General features: G+C 39.5%; 1 protein-coding gene across 7 annotated transcripts; it reads left to right on the forward strand.

The window, feature by feature from the left end:
* Positions 1-994: 994 nt before the first annotated feature.
* On the forward strand, positions 995-25,014 carry il15ra (interleukin 15 receptor subunit alpha). Of its 7 annotated transcripts, XM_053508359.1 has the most exons (9): positions 1,035-1,845; positions 14,915-15,085; positions 16,367-16,384; positions 16,572-16,688; positions 16,801-17,031; positions 21,391-21,420; positions 21,538-21,625; positions 21,716-21,873; positions 23,361-25,014. In XM_053508359.1, exons 1-9 carry the CDS (start codon positions 1,779-1,781, stop codon positions 23,375-23,377), a joined length of 897 nt encoding a protein of 298 aa, XP_053364334.1. In that variant the 5' UTR covers positions 1,035-1,778; the 3' UTR covers positions 23,378-25,014. The 7 variants fall into 7 exon arrangements, 6 of the variants coding, with proteins under 6 accessions (XP_053364338.1, XP_053364336.1, XP_053364337.1 ...); XM_053508360.1 differs by lacking the exon at positions 23,361-25,014 and having other exon boundaries at positions 1,031-1,845; positions 14,915-15,040; positions 21,716-22,730; XM_053508358.1 differs by lacking the exon at positions 23,361-25,014 and having other exon boundaries at positions 1,040-1,845; positions 21,716-22,730.
* Positions 25,015-25,249: the final 235 nt, after the last annotated feature.

The following is a 25,249-nucleotide window of genomic DNA, read 5'->3' on the forward strand; positions in this document are numbered from 1 at the left end:
CAGGACGGGGTCCGGAGCAGCCGGAATAGTTAAAGATTGTGGAGAGTTACGGCCCGCCTGCAGACCCAGTGAGGGAAGCTGCGACAGATCGGGCTGAACCTTAGTTTGTTTTCTTGCTTTTGTTAATTTTTTTTTTAAAGAGATAAATAAATATATTTCCCTTGGAACCCTGCATCTGCGTCTGTCCTATCTCCTCCATGACAATATGTTTCAACCATTCTTAAGAACTGGCACAAAATATGTCAGGCACATAATATTGTGTTTCTTTAGGAAGATTCAGAAATATTTTTTTAATTATGTTTTAATTATAATCAGTTTTAAAAGCTGAATCAACTCAGCACAACATTTTTTTTTTTTCAAAGACCAGGGGTTCACATCTTCAAATTTCTTAAAAAAAAAAAAAAACTGATTCAAAAATATGAAAATTACTTATTGCTCGCTTAGTGAAATGAGCACATGTTAATTAATTATGGGCTGTGAAAAATTAATCCATCCAATTTTTTCAACTGTATTTTTTAATTTACATAATTTTTGTGTTATATCAACACCATCAAATGTGTGTCAGCGCCATCAGGCAGGAATTTTGTTTTGTTTATATTGTTCTCACAATAGTGTATTTCTAAAGGAATATAAGGTTTCATAAGATTAAAGAAGACTATATTTATACGACTACTCTTTTAATGTTTTTAGGTAAATAGCAAGGGTTGATTTTTTTATAATAACTTAGAGGAAGTCTGTTTTTATCCTGATTAAATGCTATCAAAAGGTGCTGCATTAAATTTTGAAATAGCAGTGTGACAGTTACAAAAAAAACACACTTTTTTACACTTAAAAAAAACATGTTATGTCATTGGTTTATTTAAAAAAAATGCAAATAAATAAATAAATAATAAAATAAATAAATAATGGATAAAATGCTCTGAGTATTAAGTATTAAGGGCTACCATGCATTAGTCAAATTGTTTTTATCATTTAAGTGTTTGGTTTGGAAAGTGGGCTGGAAAAGCTAAAGGCGACCCCTGAGTGTCGTATTTCTTAGTCTGAGACTTTGAAATCGAAAGTAAAAAAGCCATGAGCGACACACCGCGCGGAAACGTCACGACTCGAAACAGGCTTAAGGTCACACTTAGGATACTGATTGTTAACTGATTAAGTGATTATTTAAACAAACAAACAAATCAATTTATAATTACGAGAAATACGAGGAACGAGACAGATTACAACGCGTAGTTACAGCGGTGCGAGGTGACGCCGTTTTACGGTGAGTGACGTGAGTGACTACGGAAGCTGTGTGTCTGTGCGCGCGCGTCTATGCGCTCCCGAGGGAACTCTTTTTGTGTGTATAATTAATCGTTAAGTTCGTGATTTAAGGCGGGAAAGAAATAACCATGGCAGTATAACGACTCGTGGACAGCGTGTCGGGTCTGTTGAAGTCGGTTTCCCCCGGCAGGTGGCCCCTGTCTTTGGGCTTTCTGCTTCACCCTGAGCGCTTTCCTGGGAAAATATTTAATCAACGCTTTATAAACGAATCAGGCCAGGCGTGTGTGCGTGTGCTTTTATTTCAAGTCGACTCGCTCAGCAACGTTCATCTGCAAAACAGAAAGTGAAAGTTTTTTTTTTTGCTTGGCCAGCCAGGAAGGAAACACCAACGATACACACGAATACACACACGCACACACACACACACAGAGTGAGTGCTACGTGTGTGTAGGTCTTGTTAAGATGTTCGTACAGTTCCGTCAAGTCACTCAGGCTCGGGCTCTCCAGACGCACTGGATATGCGGGCACCCACACTAGCCTTCATCTTCATCCTAGCTGAATACTCCATCATCACTGGAGGAGATGGTAAGTTATGAATTGGGATATTTGCTCGCTGTCGTGTACATTTTTAGGGTTTGTGTTAACAACACCAGAGTATGGGGGGAAAAAAAAACTTTTATGTATGTAAAAATATTTATTTTAGATTTTTTAAAGAGACCTGAATATATTTTATGTTATCTGTTTACTGTCAGGAATATTAAACTACCTTCAGGAAAATCAGGAAATTTTGTATCTTACATTCAGGAAATGAGAACTTTAAGAAATGTAATCCCTGAATCTATGCAGTTTGTTTTGTTGAAGATTATCATTGTTGTATGCATACAAATACCAGATTGTTTATTTTGTATGAATGTGTAATCTCATGTTCAGCATGTCTTCATTTCATTCAAAATGTCTATACAATCAGAAAGTATTCACAGCGCTTCACTTTTTTTCACAATTTGTTATGGTACAGACTTATTCCAAAATGGATTAATTTATTATTTTATTTTCCTCTCCATTCTACAAACAATACCCCATTTATTTAAAAAAAAGAAAAAAATGTACATGTATATAAGTATTCACAGTTTTTGCCATGATACTATGATGCTTAAAATTGAGCTCAGATGCATCCTGTTTCCACTGATCATCCTTAAGATGTTTCTACAACTCGATTGTAATCCATCAGCGATAAATTCAGTCGATTGGACATGCACACACCTGTCTTTATAAGGTCCTACAGTTAACAGTGTATGTCAGAGCACAAAACAAGCCATGAAGTCCGAAGAATTGTCTGTAGATCTAAGACACAGCATTGTACAGGTACAAAACATTTTCTGCAAAATTGAAGGACCAGATGAGCACAGAGATGAGCCTCCATCATCCATAGTTCTAAAATGGAATAATTTTAGAACCACCAGGACTCTTCCGAGGGTGGTCCACCAGCCAAACTGAGTAACCGGGGGAAAAGGGCCTTAGTCAGGAAGGTGACCAAGAACCTGATGGTCACTCTGAAAGAGCTCCAGTCTTTCACTGTGGAAAGGGGAAAACCTTGTCGAAACTAAATCGGGTTAAGAAATTTCCAACGCATTTATGACTAATGAAGTGGTAAATCATCATCTTCGAGGAAGAAATTTCTGAAAAAAATCCTGAAAACAATTAGTGGAATCATAAGAGTAAAACACATGGCTATGTTTAATAGTGAAGTTAAGAGCATTTCCACACACACACACACACACACACACACACACACACACACGCACAGTAAAAGAAGAACTCAAGGTGCTGCGAGTAAGTGGCTGTGTAGCCTTAAGAAAACAGCTTATTAGTAAGGCTACTCAGAAAAAGTTTTTAATTTGCTTAGAAAATTAAAAAATCTACTGTGGAGCAATGAAAACAAGTCATGAGGGTTAAAAGGGGAAGAAGAGATGCTGATGAAGTGATAAACACCCATCATGAATAATGACTACTGTACTGTTGCACGGTGGTCACTTTTATTAGAATAAATGTTTTTACATGCACAGCAAACTTCCTTTATCAGTTTAATGGAAAGTTTCTAATAGATGGTTGACCTTAGTTCCTGAGGAAAAATTATAATATTTCCTAGAAATGCAGAAAAGAAAATAATGCCTGTGGAGCTAGACAAAAACAACAAAATGTGGGTCAATTTGAAAATCCCAATAAATAATCCCGTATATGAACTAACCCAAATGTGTAAGGAGTCTAACCGAACCTGGGTTAAAATTTCTACCATCCTGGGTTGTCAACACCCAGGTTCTCACACAGTGCATGTGACATGCTCAGCATATTTTTTTTTCCTTTCAGCAGAAAAAAAAACTTTTGATTGCATTTTCTGAGCTGTAAAAAAAAAAAAAAACCTTTCTTGACTAATACATGAGCATTCAGTGTCCCACATCTACATTTTGACAGAACAAAAAGGTAGCAGAGGTAGCAGAAGTACACAAACGTAATACTCAGTGTATGCTGTACAAACACACAAGGATTCACAACCCTTTTGCTTAGTATTTTCACTAGATAGCTAGATTGCACCAAATAGGTTGGATCTGTTGCCCAGGGCCAGTAACTGTCAATTTCTTTGGTGTGCAAACTAATATGTGCTTTCATAATGACCTGCCAGTCATTTTTGTAAACTTGGACTGCTTCCACTGGTGGAATTGTTTTGTTCCCATGCTTTACCATTTGGGAGGTGCAGTTGTTATATGGTGTGAGTAATATCATAAACACTTATGTTTAGATTAGAAAATCAATAACTTTTGTATGATCATCAGCTGAACTGCAGTAAGTCACTATTTAAATGTAGGAAGTAAAAAAAAAAAATGTGTTGTTCATAAAAAACGCAAAAAATATCGCATAAAATCATATAAAGTACAGATACATGATAAAATACTTAAGTACAATAATGAAGTAGTTGTACAGTGTTACTTTGCCACTACCGATAAATAGTATTGTAAAAGAACGAATGTAAGAATAAATGGCAGTGACTTGCATTTTCATAAAATAAAGTTACCAGTCCTCGCGATGACACTTAAATGACACTTGGATTTGTTGATGGATGAAGGAAAAAAAGTTTATGTATATATTTGTTAGGTTTTAAATAAAGGAGTCCTGGGTGTAATTGAACACAGTGTTCATATAAACAAATTTATTTGCACCAGATTTTGTGATAAAATTCTGATGAAAAACTGGTGATTATTTTATTATCGTAACCATTTTAAATTTTGCCCTGCGATGGGCAGAGTGGAAAAGAACAATAACACTGACGTGGTGGTGGAAGATGTACTGGTGCAAGTGATTTGGGGATTTATATATATACACACATATATGGAACTATATATATATATATATATATATATATATATATATATGTGTGTGTGTGTGTGTGTGTGTGTGTGTGTGAACGCAGCAGTTTTTATGCTGTTTGTATGTGAGGGAAATACCCAACACATGTCATAGGCGCATTTCTTCCAAGCATTACCCGAAAGTCTGTCTGTAACTCATGTTATACTTCTTTTTTCCACAACTAATGGTCTCTTTCCTGTTACTTTCTTCTAAATGTTTGTTTAACTGATGAATCATGTTTAAACTGTGCTTAGCTGAGAAAAGGTGCACAAAATATATCACATGTTGCTGTCCACCTGCTAATTTATATTTCCAACTTTTGTGATCAGAGCACAATAGACCCAGATTGCTCAAATACATGTATGCCTCTTGCAAAGACAAAAACAAAGCTTGCTTGTCATAAAAAATGTTGAGAGCAGAAAGCTTACTGACTGTTACAATGCTTTAAAACATTCACGTTTATGTTTTGACAAATGGATTTCCAATCTGTTTCCCAACTTCTCATGAATTTGTATTTTACTGTACCAAATGGCAAAGAATTTAATTTTTAATTACCCTGTATCTTTCTTCTAACTTTATTTAAGGGCATCTAACATTTAGCCTATTTACTCAAATCCACACTGAAGATGTGTCAGGGCTTGTTTTTAGGCAGGGCTCATAATTGCTAATTTCACGTTAAAAAAATTCTTCCGAACTTTTGCCCTACTTCACAGTTACAGTACATTTGTCAGAGCAAAAGGTAATTTTGGTTACTACAGTAGGTCTGCTTTTTGGTTGTACGCCATGTCATCATGTAGGAATACCTGTACATACAATGAGCTAATCTCATATGTAAATAGACAAAAGACAACATTTCACTGGGGTCTCAATGCAAGTTGCCACAATGGTACTTAAATGGCCTTAAGTCTAAACCAATTAGGCTATATTTACAGTATGTCTTTACCATATCTATACAGTATGATTTCAGTAAATTGCAGAATTTAAGTAGTCATGCCCAAAAAATGCTCAGAAAGCACACAACGAATCTCATTTTTAATTACTGTTAATTATTAGATGGAGCATGGATGCCTCATACTTCCAGGGTTGCTTGTTCGAATCTCACCCTCCAGGCTCTGTATGTGGAATTTGCAGGTTTGAAAGACATGTGTTTGTCATTTCAATATTGTCTGTAGTGCATGATTGTGTGAATGATTATATTACATATAAATAGTGACCCGTAAATAAACTATATACATACGAGTACCACTTATCATCGAGTATCATGTGGAACGCACGCGTTTCTTGTTTTGTCACATAATCACAACTGAGCTATCTCTCGGTCGCGCTGCGGAATTGTGGGTAATAGTCTTCCATACTCTGAGCGCACATGCGGCACTCCTATAGTCAACATCTGTGCGTACGTGTACTGTTTATTATACACTGTGACCATATGTGTGTGCGTAAGGCATTATTTGTGTTTGTAGGATGACTTTTACACACACACACATACACACACACACACACCAGTTTACTGAATAGAGGCTCATCTGCACGTTTGTGTGAGGATGAGTCTTTATTGTGTGTGAAATGTGTGTGTGTGTGTATGTGTGTGTGTGTGTGTGTGTGTGTGTGTGTGTTTGTGTGAAAGTCGTCCTACAGAGCAGCCCTCTCCTTCCTTTGTCTGCAAGCTAGTGGGTGTGTGTGTGTGTCTATGTGTCTGTGTATGCACTGGTAATGGCTTGTTCATGAGCGATCTGTTCAGAAGAGTGAATAGTCTCGGAGAGTGATTCGTTCATTTTCTACTGGGCGTGCATGCGCAAAGCATGGTTAAACCTCCGTAGGTTATGTACAGGAAACAGAATTGAGTAAGTTACCTTTGAGTCTTTTAAACCGAATTATCCGTTCTTTTGTCATGTGACTCCCATAGACGCTATGCAGTGCAATAGATTTAAAATAACGCACGACATGGACTAGAAGACTCATGAGAAGAACTGTTCAATTCTGTTTCCTGTGTAATGCACTGCATCTATGAGAGTCACGTGAGAAAAGAACGAACAATTCCCCAACTTAATTGTTTGCAAATATCTTCAATGTACAGACACGCCAACTTTATAGTTGTATTATATAAATAGAATAGAATAGAAATAGATAACACAGTATGTTGGCTGAGTTTTAATGAAAATATGGCAAGTTTATGCTTTGATTGAGATTTTGTAGTGAGTTAAACAAAGAGTTGTTGCAGCAAATTAGATCAAGAAAAATTTTTTTTGCACAAAAAGCCTTAAAAAAAAGTACATCACGAGAAACATACAACCTTCATTCATCAGTCTCCTGCTCTACCAGTTAACTTTAGTACATGATGACAGCTCCTTATGATAGTACAGATATGCACCAATAACCAACAGTTTCCCAAAACACAGAGCTCATGTCTCCTGTACACAAATCCCTCAAGTTTTATGTTTTGTAACATTATTTCTCTGCTTCAACACAGCTTACATCATAGGATCCCAAATAGTTTTGTTAAGTGTATGACATGGTGTTTGAACTACATCCAAACTGCAAACTTTACAGAACCTTTTGCCAACATTAAGTCATGAATACATGTCATTTTTATTTCTGGAGTGACTGCAAAGGCAATAACAGAGTGTAAACCTCCTTTTTTGCCTACATTCCCTGAAAACCCATATTCACAGCATGAATATTAAAAGGTTTCAGTGTTGGTGGAACGCGTTACAAAGTAAAGTAGTAAGAGTACTTGGATTACTTTTTGATGTAATGAGTAATCTAACTTGTTAGATCTGCTATTTAAGTACTCAGTTATTCAGTTACATTTTCAAAAATGTAATCTGTTATTCAGACAATTTATTTCATCCGTGAGCAAGACGTTGTGTGTGTGTGTGTGTGTGTGTGTGTGTGAAAGTCGTCCTACAAGCCCCGCCCCCTCTGTTATTCCTGGTGTTATATCACTATCTCACCTATGCGGTTTGACTATCCCTCAACACTGAAAGCTTCTAAAAGAGAATAATAATTTTCCCAAATGGCGTTTTGCGTGATTAGCTATCAAGCTGTGTGATGTTTGTCTCAATGGTCCACTTGTGCGCAGATAATTTGAGTCATTATTTTTTAGTTTTTATATTTTAGTCATTATTTCCATTCCACCATACATTTATAATCACCTACATCCCACAGCTTTTCTGCAGTGAGATTCAGTCCCTTAGTGTGTGTATAGTTATATTTACAGTCTATCTGACATTAAATTGCTCTTAAAGCTGCAATATGCCTTAACTATCACTAGGTCTAAGGGGATATCTGTTTTTTCAGTGTTGAACCTTTCTCCATTTTATATTCATCTAATTACAAGAAAGTGTTTCCTTGGTATCTATCTTTTGAAGTCGGAAATTGCTTTTTATATTATTTTTTATATCATATGTTTTGTTTTGTAAAACTTGCCTACTGTTAATTACTTTTGCTGAAATGCTCTCAGTGTTAAACACAACAGTGTTGCTTATACTCATCAGCTTTCAGGGTTTTTGTATAAGTTTAAGCTACATGTGCACATAGCATTTAGGAAGTAGGAACTTATCATACACTGGAAAGGATGTGGTTTTCTGTCAAACCTTATTTAGAAACTCCATGAAAAATTCTATCTGACATAGATAGCTCAGTTCATGCAGTCACTCAATCTATGAGTCATTCTACCCATCAAACAAACTGATGTGTAATTTCATGGTTAAATATGTATATACTCTGCAGCCACTTGTTTAAGAACAGCAGGCTATTATTATAAAACTCATTCTTTTTAATGATTTAAGGTTCAGAGGATAGAGTGCCTCTGAAGCAGACATAGTTAAGGGTCTTGTTCAAGGGTTTTAACAGCAGCAGCTTGGTCATGATGGGACTTAAACCCTTAACCAGTAACCCAGAATCTTAACTGTTTAATCCACTACTGCCCCCTTAACACCACATCACTACCAACTCTAAACTTAACACCACATTCCTTTTCCCTGCAGATACAGTACCACAAACATTTGCAAAGAGTTAGTATTCGGTAATGCATTTCAATGATGAGAAACAGAGTGAAACCAGATGAGCAGTGGTACCCTTAAACACTTTCATCCGGAGTCTTTATGGGTTTTGAAAATACAAGATATAAAGGATGTGGTAAACTATATCTTCATTTGTCAGTTACAAGCATTATAGTAAAGCAAGAGCTTTTTAACTGTCAAACAAGTACAGATTAACAGCAAGCATATTTTGGAGGCTGCTATACATTAATCTGCATGTAAAGACCATGCCAATCCAAGAGACTCATGTATTAAAACATGTAGATGCAAATCAATTACAGTGGAACCTCGGATTGCGAGTAACGCGGTTTCCGAGTGTTCCGCAAGGCGAGCAAAGATTTTTTATAAATTGTGACTTGAAAAACAAGCAAGTCTTGGTTTATTTTTTCTCTCTCTTGCGCTGCGGAATTGTGGGTAATCGTCTCCCCTGCTGCGTCTTAGTGCGCGTCTCTCAATGGTATAATCATCATCCGTTCAGGCGTGTACTATTTACTACAACACTGTGACCATGTGTGTGCGTATAAAATATATTTTATTTTGTGTTTGAAGGCACGTGTATACAACACGCGTGTACAGTTTCTTATAACACACGTGTGTGCATGCGTGTAAAGCAAACGAATGTCTCGTTAGAGGTTAAAAACCCATTTTCTCCTTCTCTGTCATGTGTGCCTTATGTGTGTGCGCGGGAGCAATTTGACACCATGCTTGTTGACACACTCTTTTCTCTCTCGCCTTTAGTGTGTGTGTGTGTGTGTGTGTGTGTGTGTGTTTGTGTATTTGTGTGAAGCATCCCCTCTCTGCTTCATACACACACAAACACACATATACTCTACACAAAAACACTGCTTTGTCACGATTCTTTTTAAAGGTAAAGTGCAGGTTTATTTGTTTGTTTGTTTTACTTTACAGCAGTGATTCCTTTAGTATGCACTCACACAATTGTTATTAGCAATGCTTCCTTGGTATTTTCATGACATTTTCGCTTTGATTTATGAGTGTTTTGGAATACGAGCCCACTTCCGGAATGAATTATGCTCATAATCCAAGGTTTCACTGTATATTATTACCTATAATATTGTGGCGTGGGCGGGGTTTCGCTTGGGAACCATCATGCTTTGCGGGATGGGGCGGAATCCGGCCGTACCGGCTTCGCGAACACCTCCGGTTAGCGGCACCGGCGTCCCTGTCCGAGGCGCTGCGCGAGGCCGAGCGCACCGAGCCCGCCGAGCCCATCTTGGTTGAACACCGCGGCGAGAGAGCCGAGCGATCTTCGGTGGCTCGCGGCCGCTGGGTAGGTGAACCCAGCCGGGGACAGGGCTACCCGTCGCAGCTAGGCCTCGACCCAGCCTCCGAGTTTCCGCGACGACGCCGAGGCCAGGGACCGCCAGACTACCGCTGCAACGTTCTCTGGCCGGAGGACAGCGTACCCCAGCAGCCGTTAAACTAGCTTCGGGGGGCGCCGAGGGGAACCCGCCTCCCGCAGCCATCTTTGTTTCCCCCAACTGCTGGATTTAACTTCCGGTCGGGACGTGTCGGAAATCGCGCGGGGGTCTACGTGGACTGTGGCCTGGACAACGTTTCGCTACGGGCGCTCGTAGACACCGGCTCTACAGTTTTGCTGCTGCGCGGGGGATTGTTGGAGCGAGGAGAGCGCGGTTGTGTGCTGCCGGACCTGGCCGTGAACATTCGCACCGTGTCGGGGAGTTATTTGAGGATACGGGCCTGTTGTACAGTGCGAATACAAGTAGGTGCAATCATCCTTTCTCACCCATTCTTTGTGGCAGACATCGAGGATGATTGTATCTTGGGGTTAGACATTTTGGAAAGGTGGGGTGCGGTACTGAATCTCGCGGATGGGACTCTGCGTGGTAATTTCGGTTTAGCCAGGTTGTTAGTGCCCAAAGCGCAGCCGGACGTGTTAGTAGCACGCACCAGGGGGGCGGAACTTCCGGTGGACACGCCATGTAAACATCCGGTAGCCGACCGGCGCATGCAGTTCGGCCTCTGCAACGCTCCAGCTACGTTCGAACGATTGATGGAGAGAGTATTGGCGGATATCCCTCGGAACAGTTGTGTCGTCTACTTACGACACGTGGTGCATGGCAAGGAATTTGCGGTCGCGCTAGCTAACCTACGGGAGGTATTTCAAGCTATCCGGCGGGCGAATTTGCGGCTCAATCCCAAAAAGTGCCAGTTGTTGCGGCAAGAGACTGTCTTTCTGGGACACGTGATTAGCGCTCAAGGGATTGCCACCGATCCAGCCAAAATTGCTGCGGTACAGAATTGGCCGGAACCGTTGAATGTGTCGCAGCTACGCACCTTTCTCGGGTTAGCGTCGTACTATCGCCGGTTTGTGAGGGATTTTGCCACAATCGCCAGCCCGCTGCACACACTCACGAGAAAGAACCAGCCGTTTCGCTGGGACAGGAAGCACGCGCGTGTGTTCACTCGGTTACGGGAAGCTCTGGTTACGTCGCCTGTTCTCGAATATCCTGATATAGCTCGTACGTTTATTCTCGACACGGACGCGAGCAATGTAGGGCTGGGAGCCGTCCTGGCTCAGGTTTCCGAGGGCAAAGAGCGTGCTGTCGCTTACTTCAGCCGCGCATTGTCTGGGCCAGAGAAGAATTACTGCGTCACGCGCCGCGAGCTGCTAGCGGTCGTCGCGGCCCTTAAGCATTTTAGGCCGTATTTATACGAGCAATCCTTCTTGCTGCAGACCGATCACGCTTCGCTGGTGTGGCTGCTCAGTTTTAAAGAGCCCGAGGGGCAGTCAGCGCGCTGGCTCGAGCGGTTGCAGGACTATAACTTTAACGTTCAGCACCGAGCGGGAAAATTGCATGCTAACGCCGATGCGTTATCCCGCCGGCCGTGCAGCAAAGAGCGTTGTCGACACTGCGAGCGGGTTGAAGAGCGTGTGGGTGGTCACGACATCGAACACTCCCCGACCCCCGTGAATCAGAACATTCTCCCTGCGCAGTCTTCCGAAGCCCCCGTCGGTAATCGGCCGTCTGAGCCGGCGTGCAGCCGAGCTACTGCGTCACCTAAACCATGGCCTGTGGTCGTTTCGCCTGTGCCACAGATGGACTGCGATCAGCTAATGGTCGAGCAGGAGAAGGACCCGGCGCTGCAGCGGGTATTAGGTTGGGTTAACGCGGGCCAGAGACCGGATTATGCCGCCGTTGCCCACCTGGGACCAGAGGAAAAAGCTCTCCACTCGCAGTTTAACCGACTAGCGTTGCGGGGGGGTTTACTCTACCGCCAATGGGAACAGCCGTGTGGCGCTGGCGAATCTTTTCAGCTGCTGGTGCCGCGGACTTTGCGGGCATGTGTGCTGGGGATGGTTCATGGGCATGCAGGTTCGGGACACTTCGGGGTAACTAAAACACTGCGGCGGTTGCGTGCTCGGTTCTACTGGCCGGGCTGTCATACTAATAGTGAACTTTTTGTTCACAGATGCGACGTCTGCACGGCAAAGAAGGGCCCGACCCAGTGCTCGCGAGCACCCTTGCAAGACTTTCGGGTGGGGGCGCCCATGGAACGAATGGGCGTGGACATTCTGGGGCCGTTTCCCATCTCCGATCGCGTATGTGCTGGTAGCAATGGATTATTTCACCAAGTGGCCGGAGGCGTTTGCTGTTCCTGATCAGAGCGCTTCCACCACGGCTCGAGTGCTGGTGGATGAGGTGTTCAGCCGATTCGGCGCCCCGGAGCAGTTGCACAGCGATCAGGGGCGTAACTTCGAGGCGGAGGTGTTTGCAGCGGTGTGCGAGCGCCTCGGGGTGAAAAAGACGCGCACCACGCCCCTGCATCCACAAAGTGACGGCCTCGTGGAACGATTCAACCGAACACTCACCACCCAACTCGCCATGCTTACCAGCGACCGGCAGAAGGATTGGGACGAGCCTCTCGTGCTTTGGGCTTATCAAACAGTAGTGCAGGAGTCCTCACAACTGACGCCACCGGCGTTAATGTTCGGTCGCGAGTTGCGCACCCCTGTGGATCAGGTGTTCGGGCCCCCTCCACAAGTGGATTTACCCACAAAACCGGATTTGTATTATTTTTGTTCGTTGAAAGACAAACTGTTCCGTGTCCACGAGTTGGCGCGTAGACACTTGGCGGACACCGGGGTTAAGCAGCGCCGCGTGTACGATACTCACAGCCGGGGGCGAGACTTTGCTACTGGGGAGCAGGTTTGGGTGTATTCCCCCGGAAGGAAAAGGGGGCTCTCGCCTAAGCTTATGTCGCACTGGGTGGGCCCCTGCACGGTCGTTGCACAGCTCTCTGATGTGGTCTACCGGGTGCGGTTGACGGGGCGGTCGCGATTGGTCGTGCTCCACCGGGACCGTCTGGCTCCTTATCAGCCCCACGCCAGGGCATCGTCGGATTCTGTGGAGGCCAGTCCGCCTCAGGAGGAGGGCGACGGCCCCCCTTCCCCCGCAAAAAGACTCCGCCAGCGCCGACCACCGTCACGCCTGCTAGACTGAGTGCGCCATGGTGACCGGGGACGGTCACAGCTCGGGTGGGGGCAGTGTGGCGTGGGCGGGGTTTCGCTTGGGAACCATCATGCTTTGCGGGATGGGGCTGTTATGTGTTCACATGATGGGGAAAGGTGTTTGGGTTAGTGGCTTTGGCCCTGTTTGTGTGTGGGGGTGTGTGACGTGTGAAATGTGCTCCGGTTCAGGCTGAAGCTGAATTGGATGTAGGTTCCTGAGTAAATGTGCTGCTCATGCCATACATGCTGTGTGCCTAATAAAATACTCCCAGCCATTGCATTGGGCAGCAAATAAGCTCACTCGTCTCTCCACCATCCTTTCCGGCGATAAAAACGCTACAATATATATTGTGGTGATGTTTTTCTTTTTGGTAGGTGGAGTGTTAAAGCCAAGTGCTAGTGTTTAAATGCAGTAATAAAGTCCAACACAGTTCAGGTAGACCATGGGAACCTGTAGATTTCAATTAACAAGCACTATTGAAATCTTCCTGTATTTAATGTTGAAGTGTGCCTATAGGTCTGACGGCAGAGACAACGGCAGTTGTGGTTAAGGAATTTATTACAAATTAAGATAGCATTATCAATATCAGAATCTAAAAACAGGCTAAAGTTCACATAACCAATCTTTTGCAATGCTGTTGCGTGCATATGGGAGGTAAAGCTGAACTTTCTCTCATTGTGATTTAACTAGGTTGGGCTTGCAGGATTAGTAAAGACTTTTGTTACTACAGCTTTTCTCTGCATTTTAGCTCATGTTACTCTGGTATTATTGTCATGCATGTACTGTATGTGTGTGCATGTATACTTCTCACACTGGCTTATTTTCATTAAAAAAAAAAAAAACAATTGGTAATGACAGCGTGTTATGAGTCAAATATGCTCAAGCATTGGCATAACTAGATGCCAACCTATGTTACCGGGGAACCTCCACCAGTATTTATCTACTCTGCCCTATTTTGCGAATGTTTCATTTAGATTGGGGATAACGGGCAAGAAAAGTCACACATTGTATTTTTTTAAAACCGGAAGCCAAGAAAAGAGTCCGTAAGGCATTACGGGATGTGATCCTGCTTTGTAACCAAGTTATCAGAGCTATTAATTACAGCTTTCAACATTACAACGAACTAGTATACTGTAATGGTGTGTTTTTTGGAGCAGAGCCAGTGCTAAATGCCTGTGACTAACACAGTCAGGTTCATAAATCATGAATCATTTTAATAAATCGTAAACCATTTACACATTTATGCAATATAACCATGTATACCCAGCGCCTTTGTAACGCTTTCACTAAGGGATGGGGACTGTCAGTAGTTAATGCTCAATAATACTTTCGGTCACTACTGTTCCCACAACTCAAGATAAGTTCCAAGTCAAAGTGCAATATCTTATCAGTACATTTGCGCGATATTATTTTCTATTTACTTATACGACATTTCAAGTGCAATATCAGTATACAGATTATATTTTTAGTGCAATATGTAAAAAGTGTTCTATATTTAATTCTATTTTTGCTTCTATTTATTGTATTTTTTCTTTTCCTTGTCTTAAGTTTTTTTCATTTTTTTTTATTAATCAATGCAACTGTATGGACAAGACAAAGAAATTTCCCTCTGATTAATAAAGTTCTTTGAATCTTGAATCTTAAATATGTATGTGCATTTGATTTTGTGTTAGTGTTTGAAGTGTTTTATTTTTATTTTATTTTTTTGTTTTTTAGGAAATTGTGGTGATCCTCCTGAGGTTAAATATGCATTGAAAGTACAAAATCTTACGGATTTACGGTTCCGCATGCCGTGTACGGACGGATATTTGAGGAAAGCTGGAACTTCCAACCTCTTTAAATGTAATAATAACGAATGGGTCAACACTCCGAAACTTGTATGCATCCGTAAGAGACTTCTTTTCAACAATATGTTTTCTTACAATGGTGTTATATAGTCTTGGCTAGAAAATTTTGCAGTGTATCATTGTACAGCAGTGCTGAACACTGCAGCATGTTTTTACTTTTACATATACACCGATCAACCAGAACATCATGACAGCCTTCTGACAGGTACTGACAGGTGAAGTGAACGCCACTGACCACCAACAATACAACAGTAAACTATTAATAGGCATAGAACCCAAGGCCCATGCCTGTGGAAACTGAAGGCCAGCCCTTCCAGTCTGATCCTACAAAAAGCCAATGCAGTAAATTCCGGACAAATTAGAAAGGCACCAGAACACTCAGTGGCCAGTAGTTGAGTAAAGTCTTGTATTAAGGGGCCTTGGGTGCCTATGACCTTGTCACTGGTTTACTTAATGCCCTTTTTAGAGCCATTTTGGTGGGTTCTAATCACTGCATACCAGGAACAACCCACAAGACTTGCTGTTTGGGAGATGCTCTGATCTAGATTTGTTAAAGTCACTACGATCAAAAGACTTGCCCTCCGTACTACTTCCAACACATCACATTCCACCCCATGACATGTGGCATTGTAACAAAATAATCAATGTCATTCACTTCACCTGGCAGTGGTTTTGATATTATGGCTTGTTATATAATAAATAGACACTGGCCTAAAGATATCCACATATTTTTTTACGGGTTAATATCCACATACTGTTTATATCAGTTAGACATATACTGTAATTAGAAGATTTTTCAAAGTGTTAAGCTTTTATTAAGCACATAATTTATCTTTAGTGTCCTGCGTAGACACACACTAGCTTACAAGTACCCTAGGATTTGCAGAAAGAAATTGCCCAGTGCTGCGCAGTGTCACTTATGTAATGCCAGGGAGTATTTTGAAAGACGGCATCTGATTACAGACTAAATTTATTATGGATGTAGTTACCACACCGGATAATGTAGGTTTAGATATGTTTGTGATCAGACTATCTTGTTTTATTTCTCTAAAACTGGCTCCTCAAACAGTGTGGTCATTACAGACAGCCTGGGCAATATATAAAAAAAAAACCAACAACTCTATATTAGAGACAAATATTTATGGGTTTAGTTAAGGTATTTTTTTTTTTAATGTTTTGTTAAAATCAGAATAAAAAACAGTTTTTGTGTATTGACAGATTTTCTAATTGTGGTTCTGCAGTTTTTCTAATAAAACATCTTTTCTTTTCCTTTATGTGACATCTTGTATGGCATTGGTTTTTGAATATGCATGTCCTGCAGGTAACCCATCATTGCCAGGTCAGTGGTCTTCCTTTATTGCCTGTCCACAGGGTTTAAGTCTGTTGTGTCTTTTTGCATGTTCACCCTAATCTGTATCTGTAATCTGTACCTTTATTGCATGAAGATTTTCTAAAAGAGTTAACTGACTGAAAATCCAGGACACTTTGACTATGACTCGGGTTGAATGTTATATATTATATTTCAGATGTAACCACACAGAGTCATACCTCTGCTCCACCTGTAAATCAGACAAGTTCCAGTTCAACACCAACAACATTATGTCTGACTACAAAAGCAGAAAAAAGCACTTCTACAACAACTAGTATGTACGGTTTTAGAACTTGCGTGGTTGTCTGCATTGTATGTTTCCGTGTGTCTGTGTGCTGGAATGGGCCATTGCTGATATTTTCTTGTATGATACACTCCTACAACAGGGAAATTTGACCTCACAAAACCATACACTTCCACAACAACATCAACAAACCAACCAACTTCCACAACAACATGGACGTCCCAGCAAACCTCTCAAAGGAGCACGACAGTGATGGAGACAACTGTGACCACGTCCAAAACTGCTAAAATTACAACTTCTTCCACGACTGAGAAAGAAAATCTGACCACAGTGTCCACACATTCCCCTAGCAGCCTCTCTACCACAACCACTGGTCAGCATGAATTAAAGGAAACTAAAATGCTAACACAGAAACACATTTAACTAATATACTAACCTAAAATAATCATAGTCCATCATCCATGATTTTTCCATTTCATTTATGTGAGAGCTAAAATAGATTATAATTTGATCAGTTTCACACACTATATGTCACTGTGTGTGTGTGTGTGTGTGTGTGCAACCTATGACCCATATACTGTGTGTATGTATATATATAGATTAAAAAGATTCAAGATTCAAATAACTTTATTAATCCCAGAGGGAAATTGCTTATTATTTGAATCTTTGAATATATATATATATATATATATATATATATATATATATATATATATTGAGAGAGAGAGAGAGAGAAAGAGAGAATGGTAGTGACACTGACATGGTAGTATGTGAAATTGGTACAAGTATATAATTATATAATAATATAATAATTAACATTTACCATGAGTCATAGTTGTATAACTGAATCTGACAATCACTCACCTGCCTGTTAAACTCACTTATTTCCTGTTAACTGTCATTTCCCACTTATACCATATCTTTTACTTATACCATTTTATTTAACACTCATCATTTCTGAATTTCTGTTTTATTATTCATGTTTATGTTAACTGTAAGTTTCAGAGCGTGGCAGAGCATATATTTCAAAGTGATATTTTACACACACACACACACACACCTGGGGATTTCGTCCAGGTACCTGGATGTACACAGTTTGCTGCAATGGCTGGGTAGGTTGTTGAAGCTTCTTGGTGAGAACATGTTTGATGAAGTATTCAGTGGCTGCAGAAACGACTGGAAAAAACAACATTCCACAGTGATTAGTCTGATCTGGTTTGGTTGCAGTGTGGGATTCTTAAACATGGTTCACTTCCAGGTTTATCTTCCCTTACTTCCTTAGTAGGAGTGAGTTGTTGTTTTTTTAAAGTGAATGGAGGGATGCCTGATTGTGCCACCATGGCAGCTCAGTGCAGATGTTACTGTTCAAACCTTAAGTGGCTTTGAGCCAGTAGCTAAAGACCAAAAGTTTAGAGTGAACTCAGCATAGAGGACTGAGTTCCTTGACCCTCCCTGATAACAGTTTATTGTTTACAAAGGGAAATTACTCAATAAAAAACAATTAGCATGTCATCAGTGCCAGAGGTCAATACAAGTTTTGAGGGTGAAGAGGTTCTCTGTAATCTAACTCAAACACCAGTTGAGAAGAAATTGTAATTTATAAATTTCCAAATCTCTTCCAAATTTAAAAATTAAAATTTTCATATGGATAAATTGGTCAAAGGAAGAAGTTTTGTGATCTGAGACTGTGGTGATCCAGGTTATTAATTAGCAAGCTTATGACTTGAGCAATTTTGGTTTCCTCAAAAATAGTATACAGTAGTATTAGGTACCATTAGTAACAGTAGTAATATTATTGTTAGTAGTGGTAGCAGTAGTAGTAACAGTAATAGTAGGAGCAGCAGTAGTTACAGTATTAGTAACAGTAGACAGATAACAGTTCGTTCTGAATTAAAAATTCTATCACTACAAAGTTACACAAGAAACCATTGGTTGTTATAGGCAAAATTAAAAGGAGTCATGGATCCAGGATCACACATGGTCTATAATTGCTTTAAAGAAGGTGTCCAAAAAGAAGCATGACCAGGCCCAGTGTTTGGAAGTAAAAGCAGCAGCTGATGTGCCCAGTTAGACTAATTTGTGAAGAGAAGCTTTCTCCTGGATAAAAAAGACTGGCTTGAGAGAAAAAAAAATGGAGGCCCAGAAGGCTGCAAACCAGAATGACTCAAAGTCACTTTAATGGATAGTGTGTCAAATAGCATATTCCAAGAGCAGTTCCAAACTACCTATCAATAATAGGACCGGGAAAGTAATGCTTACAAAAGAAGAGCAATATTTCTGCTGTATGGAACATTTAAAGGATACTCTAACACAGCAATACCCTTTAAAAGAATATAAAAGAAAGGATGTGAAGCAACATCTATACGTCAGTCTACACCACAACTCAAAAGAAGAAACGAAACTAGCAGAAAAACTTTTGGCAGAGCTCCTAAAATTTGGAGGATTAGCTGTGACCCAGAAATACCTTCTGCCTTGTCATACTAAAACAACTCTAGGGAGCTGTGGAGTAACGAATATGAGAAAAAACAGCGGGCTTTTAAGAAAGGTCTGGCAGCGATCTTGTGTTCACTTTAAGAAACCTCTCCTGATTAATCAATTTTTAAAGGCATTTAATAATATTCGTGGGGAATCTCTAAGAAACATCCTTTATTTTTATGCAATGCCTGTTCTTTAAATCACTATTAATCACTGTAATACTAACATACTAAATTTGTATCTAATATCTAGCTGCTTTGTCAAAATAGACTCAGGAAACATCTTCTTTTCCCCAATAATGACATTGGTGTGACAACAATGTGCTTTGTATACACACTTTCCAGCAGTTGGAAGAGGTGGAACAGTTCACATAAATTGGTAGTCTGGAGATCAAACTGGAGAAGCAGAAACAGACATTAGACACTGGTTGGGAAAGGCAGCTGCCCCAAAACAGCCTGATATGAATCCCTATGTCAGTAAGAACTAACATCAAATTATGCATAGTTTAGCACAGTTCTGCAGGTGTGAAAGATGAGGATAGGGTCTGCTGGAGAGCACTTGTTGTCTGACATGCTAAGTAGCCTGGGCAAATCTTAGTCTAGGTAGGAGCATCATTCTTAGCACTAGTATTAGTACCACTAGTAGTATAAGTAGTAGTATTAGTAGTATTAGTAGTAGTAGGAGGCGGCACGGTGGTGTAGTGCTTAGCACAGTCGTCTTGCACTTATAGGGTCCGGGTTCGGTTCCCAGCCAGGCTTGATTCCCGTCTCTGTGTGTATGGAGTTTGCATGTTCTCCCCGTGCTTGGTGGGTTTCCTCCCACAGTACAAAGGTATGCAGGTTAGGCTAATTGGTGTTCCCAAATTGCCCAGAGTGTGTGTATGAGTGTGTGTATGTGTGTATGTCCTGCGAGTACTCTGCCTCGTGCCCTAAGCCTCCTGGGCTAGGCTCCAGGTCCCCGCAACCCTAAATACCCTGGGTAAAGCGGTATAGACAGTGAGTGAGTAAGTACAGTAGTAGTTTAAGTAGTGGTAGTAGTAATAGTCTATGTAGTAGTTGCAGCAGTAATTTTTGCATCGTTGCATTGTATTATGGTATTCAACAGTGTAACAGAGTATTTATAGTTATAGTCTATAGTTGAAGTGAGTCACAGCTTTTATAGTTACGTTTCCTGCCCTGATAGCTATTTCCTTAAACTTCGCTTTTTAACTATTGCTGAACATTTGTTGTTGTTTTTTAAACAAAATAACCAGATTGCATTAAAATGTGATATTTAATGTATTCATGTTTTAATTGCTTGCAAGTGTCTTCTGAATGTAACTTGTCACATTCCAAACAATATGTGTTCAGTGCTTCTACTAAGGTGTTTTTGCTAAATGACAGAAAGCAGTTGGGCTGGTATACTGCACTGCAGTGGATAGCATTAAAGCAGGAAGTGTATACAGTTTCTAGACTTTCAATAGCTTTCTACACTCATTAAACATGTTTAAGCTGTGCACAGTTCACTTACTGATCCCAGGCAATTGAGTAATAGAACACATAAGTAGTTTATGTTATTACTGAAAGAATAGTGTTTATGTTACACACAGATATTTTTATGATGAGTAATGGCTGATTAAAGAAGAACTGATATTCAGGGCCCCGCTTGACTGTTCCGTTTGCCTTGTCTGGTTTTCTGTTTGTTGCTGGTCTGACAGATTTATGCAAACTCAAAGCAAAAAATTGAGAATGAATGAAAAAATCTTTTATACTTTAAAAAAAGACAATTTAAATAAACCTTTATAATTTCTGGAAATGTATTGAAAGCCAGTACCAAAATGAATCAATGCACATAAATTAATGTCTTAGAAAAGAGTTCTTCTGCAATCTTTTTCTGAGTACAGTTAAAACAATGCTTAAAGTCAATTACTGTATATCTCGCTCATAACTTTAGCAGCACACCGCAGATCATATAGGCTTTGTCTCCTGTATTTCCTGCAGTTGTTCTGTGGTTAGCGTGTGATATGTGATTTCTCTTGTGATAGCTCACCAAATGAACAATAACAATGCAGTAAAAACATAATGATCCAATTCAAACTGACTAAATATTATTTATGTAAATTTACCCTCGGTTAATTAATCTTTCAAAGAGATGTGCTTGTGTCTTTTTGTTTGTTTGTTTGTTTGTGTGTTTGTTTATACACCTTACAAACTTTTACAGGAACATGTTCTCACTAACTCTCACCACTTGTCTCCCTCTTTTTCCCTCTCTGTTTCAGGAGGCTCCACTGTTGCATCTTTTTTTGGAGGTCATATTTCATTTTGTTCATCATATCTCTCACCTCACAATATCTTTCTAATTCATTTTCTGATCTCTCTCTTTCTGTGTCACTCCAATAATTTCTTTCTGTTTTGTTAATGTTTAGGTAAAACAGGTATCACTGCAGGGACGATAATACTTGTAATTATTGTTGCCTTGGCAGCGACAGTGGCCATTCTAATTTGGCGTCGACGGTAAGCTTTCAGTCATCTATGCAATGTAGATCAACATAGATGTCTACACTGTACTCCAACTGATTACGCTGTACCTTTCCTCTCTCACAGTTCAAAGCCTTCTGAATCTAGTGGCCCTTCCATAATAATGATAACCAAGCATCCTGACACACAAGAGCCGTTAATGAATCCTATCACCATCACAAGCAACTGTCCTCAAGACTCCATCCAACCTCCGGTTGTTCCCTTTAGAGACTCTATTGAGGCATGTACAAATTGTGAGCCTTCTACTTAAAATGCTTACCAGCATACATTAAATAGAAAATGTACTTATGTGGACAACAGCATTGTGATCAAAATGCCATGAAACTATGAAAACTATGTGAACTTGTAATAGATGAGGAAAAACCTTCCGAAAGTATAAAGGTTAATTCTAGTCTTTTCTAGCTCTACAGCAATAGTTACAGCGTCAGACCTGCACATTCCTTTAGAATTAGTTCAGCTTTATTTACTTTATCTGTGTTGCATGACGTATGTGTGCTATTAATATTTTGGCTAATATCTTGTTTTCCTCTTAAATGGCGCTTAATCGAATTACTACCCGTTGTTCATATAATGGCAGATTTATGGTATTTTATAGTGTTGTGCTTTTATAGACGGTTTTTATTACTTTCACAAAATATATTATTATTAAGTTTTTTATTTATTTATTTGCAGTAAATACATGATACATGAGGCTTGTTTTTTCTTGTTGTTGTTGTTGTTAAGCTGGCAATACTCAACGTCATTTTGATGTTGTTGTTGCAAATCTTTGCAGATTGTATGCATCTGACCCTAAATGTCTCCGGTACATTGGGCACTGCATTATATTTTATATGTTATAGTGACCCCATAAGCACTGCAGCCGTTAACATTGAACAAAATTGAACAACATTTTGGATAACATTCTTGCTTTCTGATTTTAACTAACATTGAAGTTTAATAATTATGCTGCAACTATTATTTATATGTATAAACCATATAGGAAACATTTATTAATATAGACATATATTTTCAACAAAAAAAAGCATGAGTAATCTTTTGGTGCTGTAACATGCCAAATAAAGTTATCATGTCATGCATTCAGGAGAGTCATGCATGCTGTCATTTTTTATTTATGTTTCAGGGGTTATTTTAGATATGATTCTGACTACATGATAATGATAAAGAGTCTGTCTTTTAATGATAAAGAGTCTACATTTGCGAACAGGGGTTAGCAACCCGAAACCTCAAAGAGCCATTGTAACCCAGATAAAACACTGGAAGCCACAAAACCGTTTTGACATCTAAAATAAAGATAACACTGCATATATAATTTTTTTTATCTTTATGCTATGTAAAAAAAAAAAAAAACTATTGTGTGTTACATTTATAAAATCAATGAACTGCTACAGAGAAAGCAAAATTTTTATTTCTGAATACAAAAAAACGTAGAACTCAATGTTTATTTGAATCCTCCTCGTATTTATGAGCCAAACTTAAATTATTCACCTGCAGCAAAACAAAAAATAGCGTCTGCTTCTGTCTGCTTCTATCCTTTTTATTACGCATACTGGAGCATGCAGTCAGCGGTCAAACTGAATAAATAAAGGCAGGTGTCACAATTGGCGGTTGTGATGCATACTTTGAGTAACTAAAAAACTATTTAATGTTATGAAATCACCATTGTTTTAAATACTTTAAAAACTCCCTATTTATTTTTTAAATCCACAGGGAGCCACAGCACAGGGATGAAGGAGCCACATGCGGCTCCGGAGCCACGGGTTGACAACCTCCGTTCTAGAACAATACTTGAGATTTCAAAACTATGAAATAACACATATGGTATTATGTAATAACAAAAAAAAGTCAATTGTTAGTTTAAGACACAAAGGTGAGCTGTTTTGGAACAGTTCCTGCAAAAACAGCATTGTCAAGAGCATTTGCAAAACCCATCATGCACCATGATGCAACTGGCTATTACGAAGAACATCCCAGGAAATACCATAACCAAAAGTTACAGTACCAGCCTCAAAAATCACTAATTAACAGTACCTCAAATTAGAGACATTAAATTGGAAAGCTTTACACACCATAAGTAGCAGACACATCTCAATATCAACTGTTTGAAGGAGATTATTGCATATTTCTGATGGCTTAAGCATTGTTTTACATTTTACATCAAGAAAGACCATTAAATAAATGAAAAAAATGTACAGTATGTAATGCAATTCAAAAATGAAACAGCTTTTTATTTTTGACCGTACTGCATTGAAAAGCAAAACATTCAGTGCTTTGCTTTTATGTTACTTGACCTCTTTGAGGAGCAAAACTGAGCACAGAATTTTTCAAATAGTAAAATGCTGACTTTAAGTCAGAAGTGAATGTGAGCCACCTTCAAAAAGTATGTCACAAGGCTGGACTGTCTTTTTCAAGATAGAAAAACGAGAAATGTAAGGAGATACAGATAATCCATCTCATTACCAAATAACCAGTGGCTTCTCAGGCAATGTCCATACTGACTTGTGAGCATGTGCATACTTGCCAAGACATTCCAACAATCCCTGTCTTCTTGAGTTACTTTCCATCATTGACTTACTGGCCTTGTAATCTGTCTTTCACCTTGTTGTACTTGTGAGTTGTTTATGACTTTTCCTCTTTCTAAAATGACCTTAAAGTGTAAAACAATTTAACAAATCGTAAAAAACACAATAGAAATTTTGAACTTTCTGTCATGTTTGCACGTTTGCTTTTTTGGTTTCAGTTTGATAAAGTGTTTTGCACTTCAGGGTCAATAACCACTTGCTCAGGTTGTTACTGACTCTTCATGGTCCTGCTAACATGATTTAGAGTCCCTGTTTACCGTACCCTGGTGGTCCTTCACCAGTGAGCATGAGAAGTTAAATGGACATGCATAGATTGGGTATGTTTTAAGACAATTCCTCAACACAAATCAACATAGGAAATGAAACAGAAATGTCCTGTACTTACATAAGTGAAACATTCCTTAAAGAGCAAAGGAGCACTGCTTAAAAAAAATTAAGGAAATCAACGAGCTTGATCTGCACAAAGAGTGTTCATGGACCTTTTTCTGTTCAGTTTTTCTGTTTCAGTTCTTTATTGAAGTCAAAGTAAAATGTTTTATTTAAGCACAATTAACACAACACAGTGCTGTACAATCGTATAATAGCTGCTGACTTAGAGACAGACCATGAAAAACGGACAATAATGAGAAAATAAAAAGAACTGAAATCTAAATAAAACTATGTACAACAATAAAAAGTCCAATCACTCTTATTGTATAAAACAGCCAATTGAAACAGTAAAACAATAAATAAATACAGGAAGAAGGATAACTTATCACTCTGTATTAAAAACCAAGATTTAAGGATTTTATTTATCACATACGTTGTTGTACAAGTACAACAGTAGTGAAATGTGTTTGCGCCAAGCTTCAGACTGTGCAAATTATTTAACCAAAAACTTTAATAAAAAAAAAAAAAAAAAGAATAAGTATGGAAAAGTTATATTATGTTATGTCTTTCAGTTTGTGCCCTGAGTGACCGAAATCTCTTGCTAGATGGCAGCCACTAAAACAGGTTGTGATTAGGTGAATGCCTTTAATAA

The sequence above is a fragment of the Clarias gariepinus genome, chromosome 12 (assembly GCF_024256425.1).
Source record: "Clarias gariepinus isolate MV-2021 ecotype Netherlands chromosome 12, CGAR_prim_01v2, whole genome shotgun sequence".
Taxonomy (NCBI): domain Eukaryota; kingdom Metazoa; phylum Chordata; class Actinopteri; order Siluriformes; family Clariidae; genus Clarias; species Clarias gariepinus.

What these genes read in the sequence shown, in the direction of transcription:
- il15ra (XM_053508358.1), top strand. Translation starts at nt 1,779, where the DNA reads ATGCGGGCACCCACACTAGCCTTCATCTTCATCCTAGCTGAATACTCC. An exon ending in CCTCTCTACCACAACCACTG is followed by an intron (nt 17,032 to 21,390) that starts GTCAGCATGAAT and finishes TCTCTGTTTCAG; the next exon opens with GAGGCTCCACTGTTGCATCT. An exon ending in TGTTGCATCTTTTTTTGGAG is followed by an intron (nt 21,421 to 21,537) that starts GTCATATTTCAT and finishes GTTAATGTTTAG; the next exon opens with GTAAAACAGGTATCACTGCA.